Source organism: Anolis sagrei, chromosome 7 (assembly GCF_037176765.1).
Source record: "Anolis sagrei isolate rAnoSag1 chromosome 7, rAnoSag1.mat, whole genome shotgun sequence".
Taxonomy (NCBI): domain Eukaryota; kingdom Metazoa; phylum Chordata; class Lepidosauria; order Squamata; family Dactyloidae; genus Anolis; species Anolis sagrei.
The window spans coordinates 17623991-17641621 of record NC_090027.1 but is presented as its reverse complement, the minus strand read 5'-3'; the positions used below and the strand labels follow the sequence as shown (position 1 = coordinate 17641621).

The window sequence follows — 17631 nt, the reverse complement described above, 5'->3', positions numbered from 1 at the left end:
TGTATAAATATGTGAGAGGAAGCCACAGGGAGGAGGGAGCAAGCTTGTTTTCTGCTTCCTTGGAGACGAAGACGCGGAACAATGGCTTCAAACTACAAAAGAGGAGATTCCATCTGAACATGAGGAAGAACTTCCTGACTGTGAGAGCCATTCAGCAGTGGAACTCTCTGCCCCGGAGTGTGGTGGAGGCTCCTTCTTTGGAAGCTTTTAAACAGTGGCTGGATGGCCATCTGTCAGGGGTGATTTGAATGCAATATTCCTGCTTCTTGGCAGGGGGTTGGACTGGATGGCCCATGAGGTCTCTTCCAACTCTTTGATTCTATGATTCTATGCCGGCGGGGGCTCCGGCTTCGGAGTGGTGTGAGCAAATGAATCTCTTCTGTGTCAAGCAAAGCAAGAATGTAAACTACCCTTAGGAAAGCTTTAGGAAAAAATTGAAAACTTGGATTTGGGATCAGGCATTTGGACGTTCTGGCAGCTAAAGAAAGGACTTGACGATGGACAGGAATTGACTAAATGGAATGGAACTATGGAACGCTGAACATGAGATTAGTTTTACTGATTGTGTTATGTTGTGTTATGTACTGATTATTTTAATTTGCTAATTGCTTTAACTGCTGTTTGTATGTATGTATATCTTGTGTAGGCATCGAATCCTGCCTTTTTGTAAGCCACCCTGAGTCCCCCCTCGGGGGTTGACAAGGGGTAGAAGTACCAGGAATAAATAAATAAATAAATAAAATTAGTCCCTTCGGGGAGAATCGGGAGGGCTATAAAAAAGTTTTAATAATAATAATAATAATAATAATAATAATCTTTATTTATACCCCGCTACCATCTCCCCAAAGGGAACTCAGTGCAGCTTACATGCGGCCAAGCCCAGTAGTGCATTACAACAAAATAAAACCAAAAACACAAAACAAATATCGCAATAAAGTAAATAAAACATAAGAATACAATAAAACAGTGCAAAAATACAATCGCAATGAGCGGGCCACATGAACAAGATAAAATGATTTAAAAAACTCAGGATGAGATAGAAATGGAACAGAAAATATTTGTGCGGGAGAGAACCATTGGAAACGGAGTGCTGGAGACAGGCCTTCCAACAGGCAGGGAGAAATACAGTATGGGGAAAAATATTTTAGGGGAGCGGACAAAGGAGATGTAAGGTCACTTTTATTGTATTGTCGAAGGCTTTCATGGCTGGAATCACTGGGTTGTTGTAGGTTTTTCCGGGCTATATGGCCATGTTCTGGAGGCAATTTTTCTCCTGACGTTTCGCCTGCATCTATGGCAAGCATCCTCAGAGGTAGTGACAAGTAGCAGCCAATAGTGAAAGGACCAAGGCAGAGACATCTCCAGCTCATCCCCTGTTTGGGTATCAGCCAGCACGTCAACGACTTAAATCAAGACATAGTTTTCTTAGATCTACAGAGACACTCGCTGGAACACCCCAGCAAGCGAGAGTCCAAAAGTGGCAGGCCCAAACCCAGCACCTCAATTCATGGGTGATACCAGATGAGAGACTCCCCACTGGGCACTCAGAAGACTGGGCGACTTGGAAGGCGCTGAACAGATTGCGCTCTGGCACCACGAGATGCAGAGCCAATCTTAAGAAATGGGGCTACAGGGTGGAATCCTCGGCATGCGAGTGCGGAGAAGAACAAACCACTGACCACCTGCTGCAATGCATCCTGAGCCCTGCCACATGCACGATGGAGGACCTTCTTGCGGCAACCCCAGAGGCACTCCAAGTGGCCAGATACTGGTCAAAGGACATTTAACCAAATACCAAATTTGCAAAATCTGTGTGGGTTTTTTTTCTTTCTTTTTTTCTTTTTCTTTTTAATCTCTGTGTTTGTTTTGCTCTGTTAGAATTGTAATACAATGGTTGCTGATGACACGATAAATAAATAAACCTCTGAGGATGCTTGCCATAGATGCAGGCGAAACGTCAGGAGAAAAATTGCCTCCAGAACATGGCCATATAGCCCGGAAAAACCTACAACAACCCAGTCACTTTTATTATTATTTAAGCTCTTCTTTCTCTCATCCTATTCCTCTCAATGTCATATCTGATCCTAACAGAGCGCCCCACTTTCGTCAAGAGGCCCATAAACCAGGTGGTGCTTGCTGAGGACACCGTGAATTTCCAGTGCGAAGTACAAGGGGACCCGGTGCCAACCTCTCGCTGGCGCAAGGAGGAGGGGGATCTTCCTCGTGGGAGGTCAGTGTCAAATACAGAATGATACCTACCTCCTCGTTTTCTCTTTGGGGCAGCATGAGCAAGCATTGTGGTGGGTTCCTTCCTTAGCCATGAACTTTCCGAATGACCCTGAAGGTCAGGCACTCTCTTTCTACATCATCCCCACCCCCAACTGCTATAAAATAAGGAGCATTAAGGAGTTTGTACTTTCCAAGCACAATGGAAATTGTGAGCAATAACAATAATGGCTGGGAAGAGATTCATTGAGACTCCAAGCAATAAATTATGCTATTGCTATGCTACAGAGCTTGCAAAGGTCAGCTGAAGCATTTTAAGGAGGTTATAGTGAAACAGGGATGTGGTTCAAGATCTTGCCTTGATTTCAGGGCAAAGAGGAGACATTCTGCTTAATCCCTGGGACAATGAGGCATTAGGCACAATGAGGCTGATGAAAAATACCATCACAGGCAATTGCACTAGTTACTATGCAATTAAAGAGTGCCGTCTTCATTTCCTCCCACTTCAGATGTCACTGTATGAAAATGAAGGATTTGATGGGGGGTTTGTGTGTGTGACAGTCTCCCACATCCCCTTTTCTCCTGAAAACAAGGATGCCATTCCCAGGCCAGTGAAGAAAAAGATTAGGTTGTGTGCACCAGTGATCCTAAAATTGCTCATATGAATAATGTGGTATGCCGCGTTGGTGATGGCTCTCTTTGTCAATTCAGCTGATGGTCCTGGGGAATGTGGCTGTTTAATAAGGATGCTTTTATGGTGATCCTTGCAGCACATTTGTTTTTTCAAAAGACATTAATAATTGCTGATTGCAAGTATTGTCCTTGAGGAGCCCATCAAAGAGCAGAGGGGCATGTAGGGAGCTGTAGCCAAGGAGAAGCACTTTATCCTGCTGGTAATAAGCACATGGTCCTCTGCTGAAGGCCTATGTTATGGCAAGATAGGAGAGTGAACAAATTCAAATTGAATCCAGGCAAGACAGAAATACTCCTGGTCAGCCATAAGGCCGAACAGGGTATAGGGTTACAGCCTCTGTTGGACGGAGTTATACTCCCCCTGAAGATGCAGATTCACAGCTTGGGAGTTCTCCTGAATTCATTGCTGAGCCTAGAACCCAGGTTTTGGCGGTGGCAAAGGGAGAATTCGCACAATTAAAACTTGTGTGCCAGTTGCGCCCATACCTTAGGAAGTCAGACTTGGTCACAGTAGACCACGCTCTGGTTACATCCCGAATAGACTACTGCAATGTGCTCTACGTGGGGTTGCCTTTGAAGACTGTTCGGAAGCTTCAAATGGTCCAACAGGCAGCAGCTAGATTGCTCACTGGAGCAGCATACAGGGAGCATAAGACTCCCTTGTTACGCCAGCTCCACTGGCTGCTGGTCTGCTACTGAGCACAATTCAAAGTGCTGGCTTTATTTTATTTATTTATTTGACTTGTATACCGCTACTTCCAATTTGGCTCGGAGCGGTTTACAGCAGTAGATTAAAATACTACAATTAACTTTAAAATACAATAAAAACAAGAACAGATATAGTCCTGAGTTATTCACCCATCGAAAGCTTGTCGGAAGAGAAAGGTTTTACAGGCTTTCCGAAAAGCAAGTAGGTCTCGGATGGTTCGGGTTTCAACTGGCAAGGCATTCCATAAATAAGGAGCTAAAATTGAGAAGGCTCTCTGCATAGTAGAGGACAGATGATAAGTCCGGATGTTGGGGACTTGCAAATTTTGGTCTTCGGACTGAAGTAATCTTGGGTTGGTAGGGGGATAAGCGGGCCCTCAGGTACGCCGACCCGAGACCATATAAGGCCTTAAAGGTTAATACCAGCACCTTGAAAGTAATCCGGTACTCAATCGGTAGCTAGTGCAGCTGTTATAGAATTGGGGTGATACGACACCTCGCCGGCACACCGGCGAGAAGACGAGCTGCTGCATTTTGCACCAGCTTCAGTTTCCGGATCACTGACAAAGGAAGGCCAATGTAGAGGGCGTTACAGTAGTCAAGCCTCGAGATGACCGTCGCCTGGATCACCAGGTCGTTCCTAGATAGGTAGGGAGCCAGTCGCCTAGCCTGATGTAGATGGAAAAACGCAGATCTGCTCACAGCAGAGACCTGGGCCTCCATTGTGAGCAGAGGGTCCAATAAGGCACCAAGGCTTTTTACAGAAGGTGATGGACGTAGTGTCTCGCCATCCAGGGTAGACAGCTGGATCTCCCTCCCACCCGGTTGGCCCAGCCAAAAGATCTCTGTCTGCGCTGGGTTCACCCTCAACCTGCTGGCACTCAACCATCCAGTAACGGCCTCAAGGCACTGATGGAAATTTTCGGGTACAGAAAAAAGCCCTGAATGGTTCCAGCCCAGGTTACCTGTCTGAATGTATCTCTCCCTTTGAACCATCCTTTAGTTTAAGATCATCTGGGGAGGCCTTCTCTCAGTCCCACCTTCTTCACAGCACGACTGTCGGGAGGCGAGAGACAGGGCCTTCTCAGTGGTGGCTCCTTGGCTGTGAAACTCCCTCCCCAATGAAATTAGACCAGCCTCCTCCCTTCTGACCTTCCGCAACAAAGCAAAAACATGGCTTTTTGATCAAGCCTTTGGAAATCTAGTACAATTGGTAAACACGGAATTATGTGCAATTGAATATTGGAATGGCTCAGACTATGACTTTGGATAACAAATCTAACAGTGAAAGTATTGTTTTTATATGTTTTAAAATGTCTTAATGGATTTTATAATTTTATTTTAAATGTTGATTTAGTTGCATATTGTTGAAAGCATCGAATGGTTGCCTGCGTATAAAGCCTTCTTGAGTCCTCTACAGTTTGGAGAAAGGTGGGGTAGAATTGTCATAAATAAATAAGATATGGATTAAATGACAGATAGAGATACCCAGACACAGGTAGAGATGCAGCAATGACATGCCCTTTCCTTCAACCCAAGATCAGAGGTTCAGAACGATAACAGTCTACGCATCAGTCGGGTGAGCGCAGAGGACGAGGGGACATACACTTGTGTGGCCGAGAACAGCGTGGGCAAATCAGAAGCTTCTGGTTCCCTCAGTGTCCATGGTAAGTAATGTTCATTTGGTCAAAAAGTGCAATTACTAAAAAGATACATTTAAGCAATTGTGGGTTTTAAGAAATGTAAATGGTGGGTAAAGAGAAGACCTTTGTTATTGGCCGCTCAGGTAGATCAAGTCTAGTCCCAAAGGCTGAAGGTAGGAAAGGGTTTAAACCAGTGTTTCTCAACCTTCCTAATGCCGTGACCCCTTAATACAGTTTCTCATGTTCTGGAGACACCCAACCATAACATTATTTTCATTGCTACTTCATAACTGTAATTTTACTACTGTTAGGAATTGTAATGTAAATATCTGATAGGCAGAGGATGTATTTTCATTGACTGGACTAAATTTGGCACAAACAACCAATACATACAAATTTGACTACTGATGGGATTGGGGGGCGGGCTTGATTTTTTTATTTGGAAGTTGTAGTTCCTGGGATTTATAATTCACCTAAAATCAAAGAGTATTCTGAACTCCACCAACAATGGAATTGAACCAAACTTGGCACACAGAACTCCCAAAACCAACAGAAAATACTGGAAAAGTTTGGTGGACATTGACCTTGTGATTAGGATTTGTAGTTCGCCTACATCCAGAGAGCACTGTGGACTCAAACAGTGATGGATCTGGACCAAACTTGGGACGAATATTCAATATGCCCAAATGTGAACACTGGTGGACTTTGGGGGAAATACACCTTGACAGTAGAGAGTTGTCGTTCATAATAAAAATAAAACTTTATATACCGCTCCATCTCCCCGAGGAGACTCAGAGCGGTTTCCAAGTAACATCATCAATACATACAGAGTAAACAACATAAACATAATATTATGAAAACAATATAAGCATAAAAATTGTTGCTGTAACACGTATATATTAAAGCTTATCCTGCCTGTTCAAGGCAATTTAAAAGGCCTGGCCAAGAGTAGTGCAAGCTCAAAAATTCCAAGGGGCCCGGGAATTAAGTGCAGTGCCATAGCAGCCAACAACAATAATAGGTACAGGTCTATGGCTGTTCATTTCCGGGGCCTATTAGAGAAAGTGACCTGGGCAATTGTTGAAAAAATAAGGTTATATTCAACAATTTTTTAGGGCTGAGCTTGAACTAGTCGTTCTCAAAGGCTTGTTGAAACCACCAGGTCTTAAGCTGTTATGAAAGGAGGGGAGGGATGGGGCCTGTTAAATTTCCCTGGTGAGGGCATTCCAGAGGTGGGGGGCTACCACTGATAAGGCCCTCTGTCTCATCCACACCAACCATACTTGTGACGGTGGTGGGAGCGAAAGGAAGGCCTCCCTGGAAGATCTTAGTGTTCGCGCCGGTTCATAGGAGATTTTTTTTTGTCATGTCAGGAGCAACTTGAGAAACTGCAAGTTGATTCTGGTGTGAGAGAATTGGCTGTCTGCAAGGACGTTGCCCAGGGGACACCTGGATGATTTGCTGTTTTTATCCTTGTGGGAAGCTTCTCTCATGTCCCCGCATGAGGAGCTGGAGCTGATAGAGGGAGCTCATCCGCCTCTCCCCAGATTCGAACCTGCGACCTGTCGTGTCGTAGGTCCTGTCGGCACAGGGGTTTAACCCACTGTGCCACCGGGGGCTCCATCATAGGAGATGTGATCGCGGGGATTTATAGTTCAAAGAGCATTCTGAGCCCCATCAGCGATGGAATTGGGCCAAACTTCCCACACAGAACCCACATAACCAACAGAAAATACTGTGTTTTCTGATAGTCTTTGGCAACCCCTCTGACACCCCCCTCATGCCCCCCCCCCCGGGTCACGACTCCCAGGTTGAGAAACACTGGTTTAGAGGGAAAATGATTCAATTCTCAAGTATATAATTATCCTGACCAGTGGCAGCTGGTGAATTTCAGGAGCTGTTGATAGACTTAAGCATCTCAAGATCTTCTTTAAGCCTTGAACAACAGTAAGAAATGGGTTCACCACTCGATTGATGTGGAATTGCTGCCCTGGACGGAGCCATTGCAAGGCCACTGGTTTTCCGAAATGCCTCTCTCCCATACTTTGCTTCATTGACTCATTTTGTTGATTTGTCATCCCATTTATGTGTGCATAAGTCCCACTGAACTCGGTGGAATTTGTTTCTGTTCAAACATGCATAGTGTTACATTGTGAATTTGAGTCTGCCCTCATAGAACATATTTCAAAACTTTATGCATACATTGAATATTACATTCCTGGCTTTTTCACATCCCTTGCTCCTCCGGAGAGAGAAATGCAGGCGTCATTGCCTCATTCCACAGTGTTTCGGGTTTTAAAATAGGACTTCACGAAATGCTGCACTTTGGTTTTGTGTGTTTGATGAGCACGCTTTCGTCACTGCCCTTTCTTCGAAGAAGCTTTTAGCACAACATCTCACAAATTAAATGAGCTGTTAAAGGAAAGCTTCACACCGTATTTTTTAAAAAAGGATATTGATCTACTATCTGCAGTGATGCTGTCCTCCGCTCCTGGTGTGTGGCAATTTTTATGTGCATGACATTTTGAAATTCCCACGAGGCATGAAGTATTCTGGGAAAAAACAAAAAGCAGCCTCTTCGTCGACTCCTGATTTATTTCTCTTGCTCCTCGAGATTCGTTTTGTTGAACCATTGACAAACTGAAACATTTTGAAGTGAGATGTACTACAGTACAATATCAGATGTGACCAGTGACCATTAATGTTCTTTCATTCTTATGCATTTATTCTGCCAGAATAGAAGGAGAGGAGGGCTCCTTTGGGGAATATGAGCCTTGTTTTGAAAGGGGATCATGTTTCCTGGCTAATGCTGGAAAGGAACTATGTTTTCTAATGAGTTACTTTGATAATTAGTGAGTCCTTGCAGAAACAAGCGGGAACTTTTTCTGTGCAACAGGCAGAGTGTAATTGATTATTTTTTGAAAGAACATGGTTTCCCACTTATTATTAGTTACATGGGGAAAATGAGAATCAGGTATTGTCAAAGGCTTTCATGGCCGGAATCACTGGGTTGTTGTAGGTTTTTTCAGGCTATATGGCCATGTTCTAGAGGCATTCTCTCCTGACGTTTCGCCTGCATCTATGGTGACGTTTCGCCTGCATCTTTGGTTACATCCCGCTTAGACTACTGCAACGCTCTCTACGTGGGGTTGCCTTTGAAGACTGCCCGGAAGCTGCAGCAAGTCCAACGCGCGGCAGCCAGATTACTAACGGGGGCTGGGTACAGGGAGCACACCACTCCGCTGTTACACCAGCTCCACTGGCTGCCAATTAGCTTCCAAGCACAATTCAAAGTGCTGGTGTTGACCTATAAAGCCCTAAACGACTCCGGCCCTGTTTACCTCTCCGAACGTATTCTCCCCTACGTACCATCAAGACTACTAAGATCGTCTGGAGAGGCCCTGCTCTCGGTCCCACCGGCCTCGCAAGCGCGGCTGGTGGGGACGAGGGACAGGGCCTTCTCGGTGGTGGCCCCGCGACTTTGGAACTCTCTCCCTCTGGAGGCCAGAACCGCCCCATCCATCCTAACATTTAGGAAACGGGTGAAGACGTGGCTGTGGAGTCAGGCCTTCAATGAATGAGACAATACCATAGGACCCTGGATGGAAGTTGATGTAGATCCATCTTAATAGGATGAATGACCACTGTAGTTTTATATATAGTGTTTTTAAAGTTGTTTTTGTATTTGTGATATATGATATTTTAATGAGTGTATATGTTTTTTATGGCTGAAAACCGGGCTGAGTCCCTCAATGAGGTTGAGAAGCTCGGTATAGAAAACTGTGAAATAAATATAAATAAATAAATCTATGGCAAGGATCCTCAGAGGTTGTGAGGCCTGTTGGAACTAGGAAAAAGGGTTTATATATATCTGTGGAATGACCAGGGAGGGGCAAAGGACTCTTGTCTGTTGGAGCTAGGTGTGAATGTTTCAACTGACCACCTTGATTAGCATTTGATGGCATGGCAGTGCCTGGGGCAATCTTTTGTTGAGAGGAGGGCGACTAAAATGATCAAGGGTCTGGAGAACAAGCCCTATGAGGAGTGGCTTAAGGAGCTGGGCATGTTTAGCCTGAAGAAGAGAAGGCCGAGAGGAGATATGATAGCCATGTATAAATATGTGAGAGGAAGCCACAGGGAGGAGGGAGCAACCTTGTTTTCTGCTTCCTTGGAGACTAGGACGCAATGGAACAATGGCTTCAAACTACAAGAGAGGAGATTCCATCTGAACATGAGGAAGAACTTCCTGACTGTGAGAGCTGTTCAGCAGTGGAACTCCCTGCCCCGGAGTGTGGTGGAGGCTCCTTCTTTGGAAGCTTTTAAACAGGGGCTGGATGGCCATCTGTCAGGGGTGATTTGAATGCAATATGCCTGCTTCTTGGCAGAATGGGGTTGGACTGGATGGCCCATGAGGTCTCTTCCCACTCTTTGATTCTATGATTCTAGGTGATTAGATGTCCTTGTTTGTTTCCTCTCTGTTGTTTTGCTGCTGTAATTTTAGAGTTTTTTAATACTGGTAGCCAGATTTTGTTCATTTTCATTGTTTTCTCCTTTCTGTTGAAATTGTCCACATGCTTGTGGATTTCAATGGCTTCTCTGTGTAGTCTGACATGGTGGTTGTTAGAGTGGCCCAGCATTTCTGTGTTCTCAAATAATATGCTGTGTCCAGGTTGGTTCATCAGTGCTCTGCTATGGCTGACTTCTCTGGTTGAAGTAGTCTTTTGTCCCATCCTAGTCATTCCACATATATATAAACCCTTTTTCCTAGTTCCAACAGGCCTCACTACCTCTGAGGATGCTTGCCATAGATGCAGGCGAAATGTCGGGAGAGAATGCCTCTAGAACATGGCCATATAGCCCAAAAAAACCTACAACAACCCAATGAGGATCAGGAATCGTGCTGCCAACTATCTTCCCCTCTCTTTGTGCAGTTCATAGGAGGTAGAGAAAGTGTCACGATGCCAGGGCTCTGCCTTATTCAGGTAGAGATGAACCAAACAACCACCCAGTTTGTATCAAATGGTTTAATTAAAACAGCACTTACTTCCTGGCTGTTTTAATAGTCCAAAACATCAAACATAAAGATAGCACTCGGCCACAGAATATAAAACATAACTGTCAGCAAACACAGTTGCAGGTTCAAGATAACACTGTAGTCAAAAGGTCCAGTCCAGTGGTCAAATGCTGAGAGTTCAGTGAGCAAAGAGTCTATACTGTAGTCAAAAGCCAGTCCAAAGATTCAAGATTCCAGGGTTCCAAAGGTTCAGGAGACAGGTCAGGACACCGAAAATCCACAAACCTGGGGGAAAACCAGCAGCATCTACCACCAAAATAAAACAAATACTTTTCTCCCAAAGATCAGTCCCAAGGCTAGCTCATTATATCCAGAAACACTCAGCTGCAACCCATCTCTTGCATACCTCCACTCTTAATTGCTTTCACCCATGAACTCTTACTTAGACATTACTCAGCCCTTTAGAACTAAGACCTACATTAACCTTTCCATCACCAACTGCTAGGCCTGCCACCACCAACCATCATCAACTGCAGAACATGATACATCACAGAAAGCAGTCATTCCTTTGGTGGTCCATTTAGATTAGGCATGGGCAAACTTCAGCCCTCCAGGTGTTTTGGACTTCAACTCCCATCATTCCTGACCGCCTCAGACCCCTTCCTTTTCCCCCTCAGCCACTGAGGGGGGAAAGGAAAGGTTCCGAGGTTGTCAGGAATTGTGGGAGTTGAAATCCAAAACACCTGGAGGGCCGAAGTTTACCCATGCCTGATTTAGACAGTAGACATCCAGTGATATTAAAGGGCAAAACTAGAAAAGTCACTTGCAATGCACCCTTAGGTATGATGACAGTAGGTTTGGACTTACTGTATATGCTCATGTCTAAGTCTACCCCGTGTATAAACCAAGGGGAGATTTTGGAGCCCAAACTATAAATTTTGATATGACTAATAAATACGGTTTTTCATTTCTCTTTAAACTCTGCCAAAGGATCTAAACCAGGCATGAGCAAACTAAGGCCTGCGGGTGAGATGCGGCCCCCTGGGGCACTTAACCCAGCCCCTCCTAATTTTCCCTCTCCTCTTGGCATACTTACTTACTTAGGCAATCCATCATTGTCCAAGTAGGACTGTCTTCCAAGATCGGTGTACTGACAGGGGGTCTCTAGGTGACTGTGGAGCCCTGTTCTTGATCTGCATGTTCTCTCACAGTGAGGGCATTGCTTTCCAGGTGGAAGGAAGTCCCGGTCGGGGTTGACTTTATGCACCTTCCTCTTGGCACATTTCTCTCTTTCGCCCTCCATTCGTGCCTCTTCAAATTCTACAGCACTGCTGGTCATAGCTGACCTCCAACTGGAGCACTCAAGAGCCAGGGCTTCCCAGATCTCAGTGTCCATGCCAGAGTTTTTAAGGTTGGCTTTGAGCCCATCTTTAAATCTCTTTTCCACCAACATTCCATTTTCCGTTCTTGAGTTTGGAGTAGAACAACTGCTTTGGGACATGGTGGTCGGGCATCCGGACAACGTGTCCGGTGCAGCGGAGTTGATGTCGGAGGACCATCGCTTCAATGCTGGTGGTCTTTGCTTCTTCCAGCACGCTGACATTTGTCAGCTTGTCTTCCCAAGAGATTTGCAGGATTTTTTGGAGGCAATGCTGATGGAATTGTTCTAGGAGTTGCATGTGATGTCTGTAGATAGTCCACATTTCGCAGGCATATAGCAGGGTTGGGAGGGCAATAGCATTATAAACAAGCACTTTGGTATCCCTACAGATGTCCCAGTCCTCAAACACTCTCTGCTTCATTTGGAAAAATGCTCTTGGCATAAGGACACGGTGACCCACCCTCTGGATCACTCTCAGCCACTCCTCCCGGCATAAAGATGGTGCAACGGGCCTCGTCCTTATACCAAGCGGACAGTTCAAGGATGGCTCAAGGAAGGCACAAGGTGACGGAGAGCCCTCTGGAACACTCTCAGCTACCACCTGTCTCTTCCTCCCCCCAATATAATGCCAAGAGGACAGCCCAAGGATCAGAGGAGGAGGATGGGGAGGAGGGTTGGGACAGTCACTACATGTCTTGCTTTCCTCCCAGCATAAGAATGGTGTAAGCAGTCCTGTCCGTATGCTGGGAGGACAACCTGAGGATGACCTGGGCTCAGCTCTACCCCCTCCTGACCCTCCTCTCTCCTGAGCCTTTCCCCTCCCAGGACTGCCATGCCCATTGTGTGCCCTGCCATCCTTCCTCCTGGCCTGGCCCTTCTGGCTGGGCCCATAATGTGACCCCAAAGTAAAAAAGTTTGTCCATGACTGATCTAAATGGACCACCAAAAGCATTCTGTTTGTTTTTTTAATGCCTGGTCAACAGCAAAATAATCAAATTGGAACTAAACAGTCATCTCTTTCATCTATACTAGAATCATAGAATCATAGAATCAAAGAGTTAGAAGAGACCTCATGGGCCATCCAGTCCAACCCCTTGCCAAGAAGCAGGAATATTGCATTCAAATCACCCCTGACAGATGGCCATCCAGCCTCTGTTTAAAAGCTTCCAAAGAAGGAGCCTCCACCACATTCCGGGGCAGTGAGTTCCACTGCTGAACGGCTCTCGCAGCCAGGAAGTTCTTCCTCGTGTTCAGATGGAACCTCCTCTTGTAGTTTGAAGCCATTGTCTCCAGGGAAGCAGAAAACAAGCTTGCTCCCTCCTCCCTGTGGCTTCCTCTCACATATTTATACATAGTTTAATCTCTAGCTCCGATAGGAAGGTTTCACAGCATTAGAAAGGAATTTCCAGTTTTTGCAGGTCTCCATAGGGAAGGAAATCTCTGAATGCCATCCAGTTTATTGATACTTCACATGGTTTGGCAAATATCACTTTAAGATCCATCCAGGTTTGGCTCTGGTCCCCTCCTCTCCTCATTCTGGACATCTTTTTCTTATTGACACTTTAAACATTCATGCCAGCTTAATTTGATCCAATTCATCTCGTGCTTTTTGTTTTTTTCATATGTTCTCTTTGTTCCAGTTGGCCCATTCCGTAAGTATTCATTTCATCTCATACCTCTGCTGCATGCTGGGAAGGATGAGGGTCAGCTTTGTGCATGTGATTTTGGGGTTTTTTACTTTACAGAAGGCTGTGTCTAGATCAAATCGATTACCAATTAAATCGAATTAGAAAAATCAATTTTTTTTTCCGACTCTCTTTCAGTAAAGCACAATTAAGTAGCAAATCCAGTACTGGAAGTGACTTAAATTACAGTTCAGTTCCCTGTATAGTTTTTCAGAAGTTAGTCCTATTATCTTCAGTAAAACCTATTTCCAGGTAAGTGTGTATAATATAGTATAGAATTGCATTCTTAGCCTTTTGGGATTTTTTTAATATATAATTTCAGAATCCTGCTGCATTAAGAACTGGACTGCATTTCGCCATTTTTATGTTTGTAAAACTTGCCAATATTTGTATTAATGGCCCTTGGTCTTGTCTCTTACTATGTTTATAATTCTGTCTTGGCTCTTTGAATGGCTATTTGGTACCTGATACTGAGTTTATATAGTAATATCTTCTTGATGACATAATTGTCTTACCAGTACATTGCTCTTTGAAACTTACATTGGTGAGTATGTCTCTTAACAGTTTGAAGCCAACCCCAAATCTTTGCATTTCTGGTTTTTCATTGAGTGATTTCTGGAATCACTTGGAACGGCATGTTCCGCCCTGTCATGAATAATGATGAGAGAAGATGGAATATGTGGAGGTCATGAATGGGCAGATCCCTGAAGTCTAGTTCTTTGTTTGGCTCTAGTTGGTTTACTCTATACTGTCACCTAGTGAGGGAACACAAGTATTACACAATATTGCATGGTTAAAATACCAGTTTACAAATAATAATAATAATAATAATAATAATAATAATAATAATAAACTTTATTTGTACCCCGCCACCATCTCCCCTAAGGGACTCGGAGCAGCTTACATGAGGCCAAGCCCAACAACATATCAGTAAAAACAACAAAGCAACAAGCAAATAAAACTATACAATTAATATAACATAGAGTTGGAAGAGACCTCATTGGCCATCCAGTCCAACCCCATGCCAAGAAGCAGGAAAATTGCATTCAAAGCACCCCTGACAGATGGCCATCCAGCCTCTGCTTAAAAGCTTCCAAAGAAGGAGCCTCTATTCATGCCAAGTTTGATCCAGATCCATCATTGTTTCACTCCACAGTGCATTCTGGGTGCAGGTGAACTACAACTCCCAAACTCAAGGTCAGTGCCCACCAAACTCTTCTAAGTTTTCTATTGGTCTGTGGGAGTTTGGTATGCCAAGGTTGGTTCAATTCCATCATTGGTGGAGTTCAGAATGCTCTTTGATTGTAGGTGAACTATAAATCCCAGCAAGGACAATTCCCAAATATCAAGGTCTATTTCCCCCAAACTCCATCAGTGTTCACATTTCAGCATATTGAGTATTCATGCCAAATTTGGTCCAGATCCAGTGCTTTCTGGGTGCAGGTGAACTACAACTCCCAAACTCAAGCTCAATGCCCACCAAACTCTTCTAGTGTTTTCTGTTGGTCATGGGAGTCCTGTGTACCAAGTTTGGTTCAATTCCATCATCGGTGGAGTTCAGAATACTCTTTGATTGTAGGTGATAAATTGATAAATTCCTATATATTTGTAATCTATTTTAAGAGGACCGGACGTATGCTGTATGTTGTGTTTGCACTGCCTGTTTTTGATAAGGCCAACTGGCTAATAAATAAAAAGTTGTTGTTGTTGGATTGTAGGTGAACTATAAATCCCAGCAACTACAACTCCCAAATGACAAAATCAATCTCTCCCAACCCCACCAGTATTCAAATTTGGGCATATTGAGTATTTGTGCCAAATGTGAATGAAAATACATCCTGCATATTGGATATTTACATTAGGATTCATAATACTAGCAAAGTTACAGTTATGATGTAGCAACAAAAATAATTTGATGCTTGGGGGTCACCACGACATGAGGAACTGTATCAAGGGATCACGGCATTCGGAAGGTTGAGAAACACTGCTCTAGTGTGATGAAGTAGTTGAGTTACTGTATCCCACTGTCAAAAGGGCCAGAGAAGCAGATGGTGGAAACAGAAGAACTCAGGGGAGCGTGCTCGCTCCATCCATGTTCAACATCTACACAAATGACCAGCCACTGCCAGAAGGGACAGAGAATTTCATCTATGCTGATGATCGTGCCATTACCGCTCAAGCAGGGAGCTTTGAGATGGTAGAACAGAAGCTCTCCAAAGCTCTAGGTGCTCTAACTGCCTATTACAGGGAAAACCAACTGATCCCTAATCCATCTAAAACACAGACATGTACCTTTCACCTTAAGAACAGACAAGCATCCCGAGCTCTGAGGATTACCTGGGAAGGAATCCCACTGGAGCATTGCAGCACACCCACATACCTGGGAGTCACTCTGGACCATTCTCTGACCTACAGCACTGCCTAAACATCAAACAAAAAGTGGGTTCTAGAAACAATATCATACGAAAGCTGACTGGCACAACCTGGGGATCACAACCAGATACAGTGAAGACATCTGCCCTTGCGCTATGCTACTCTGCTGCTGAGTACGCATGCCCGGTGTGGAACACATCTCACCACACTAAAACAGTAGATGTGGCTCTTAATGAGACATGCCGCATTATCACAGGGTGTCGGCGCCCTACACCACTGGAGAAATTACACTGCCGGGAAGTTGCAGCCAATAGTGAAAGGACCAAGGCAGAAACATCTCCAGCTCATCCCTTGTTTGGGTATCAGCCAGCACGTCAGCGACTTACATCAAGAAATAGTTTTCTTAGATCTACAGAGACACTCACTGGAACACCTCAGCAAGTGAGAGTCCAAAAGTGGCAGGCTCGAACACAGAACCTCAACCAATGGCTGATACCAAATGAGAGACTCCCCCTTGGGCACACAGAAGACTGGGCAACTTAGAAGGCACTGAACAGACTGCACTCTGGCACCACGAGATGCAGAGCCAACCTCAAGAAATGGGACCACAAAGTGGAATCCACGACATGGGAGTGTGGAGAAGAGCAAACCAACGACCACCTGCTGCAATGGAACCTGAGCCCCGCCACATGCACAATGGAGGACCTTCTTGCAGCAACACCAGAAGCACTCCAAGTGGCCAGATACTGGTCAAAGGACATTTAATCAACTACCAAACTTGCAAATTTTGTGTTTTGTCTCTCTGTTTGTTTGTTTGTTTTGTTCTGTCAGAAATGTAATACAATTGACTGGTTGCCCTGACACGACAAATAAATGAAACCATGACATGAGGAACTGTATGAAGGGGTTGCGGCATTAGGAAGGTTGAGAAACACTAGTGTGATGAAGTAGTTGAGTTCCTGTATCCCACTGTCAAAATATTGGGAAGGGAGGTCTACATCCCTCCCATACATTTGTCTGTTTTTCATCTCCCCAACAGCCTGAAAACGGTGTCCTCTTTTTTCTCAGGAGCGCAGTGCTCTTGGCAGATCTGGTTTCCTTTTTTGTGTGATGTTTTGCCTGCCTTTGTTTTTGGCTAATAAATCACCCCAGGACAAAGCCATCTCTTTTCTTGTAGCAGGGAAGATAATAGCCCCAGAGGTACATGGGGAGATGATAGGAAATGCTACTTTCTCCTGGTCTTTCATTCTTTTGTGAGCCACTAGCAACAGCAGTTCAATTTCCTGCCCCGGGGAAGATGGGGAGATCTTGCAGTGGCTGTTTCTACCATCATCTCTTATCTGCAGGCTGGATTTGTGGGCAGCATGAACATTTCCTCGGGCGCCCAAGGTCATTCTTGCCCTCATTTTATCTTTATGTCCCTTTGAAGTGGGAAAGGCAAAACCGGGGTGAGGCTGTGGTGGAGGGCGGCAGTCATGAATTTCCTGAATCACAATATCCCTTCCATCATCCAGACGCCAGGCTTTGAAGTGATGCCTGGTGTGTGTGCGTCACAGAGAGAAAGAAAGGAAAACTTGGGAAGGGGGCTTTCCCGGCAATCATTAGCCAAAGAGGCAAAAATTACTGCCTTCCTTCCTGCCCATTTCCATCTTGATTTGATTATGAAGCAGGTGGAAGGACCAAGACAACAAGCTGTTGCTCGGAAAGATCAGAGGTCACTCTGTCTGCATCCAGACCAGTGTTCCTCAACCTTCCTAATACCACGACCCCTTAATACAGTTCCCCATGTTGTGGTTACTCCCAACCACAAAATTGTTTTCATTGCTATCATAACTGCGATTTTGCTACTGTTATGAATTGTAATGTAAATATCTGATATGCAAAATGTATTTTCATTCACTGGACCAA

At 44.7% G+C, this 17631-nt stretch overlaps 1 protein-coding gene across 3 annotated transcripts in view; it reads left to right on the top strand.

The window, feature by feature from the left end:
* The window catches only part of ROBO3 (roundabout guidance receptor 3), a 385628-nt gene that overhangs the window by 284057 nt on the left and 83940 nt on the right, over positions 1-17631 (top strand). For all 3 annotated transcript variants that reach the window (XM_067470700.1, XM_067470699.1, XM_067470701.1), the window contains exons 5-6: positions 2092-2230; positions 5167-5294. In XM_067470700.1, the coding sequence (XP_067326801.1) occupies positions 2092-2230; positions 5167-5294 (267 nt within the window). The remainder of the gene's footprint in view (positions 1-2091; positions 2231-5166; positions 5295-17631) is intronic.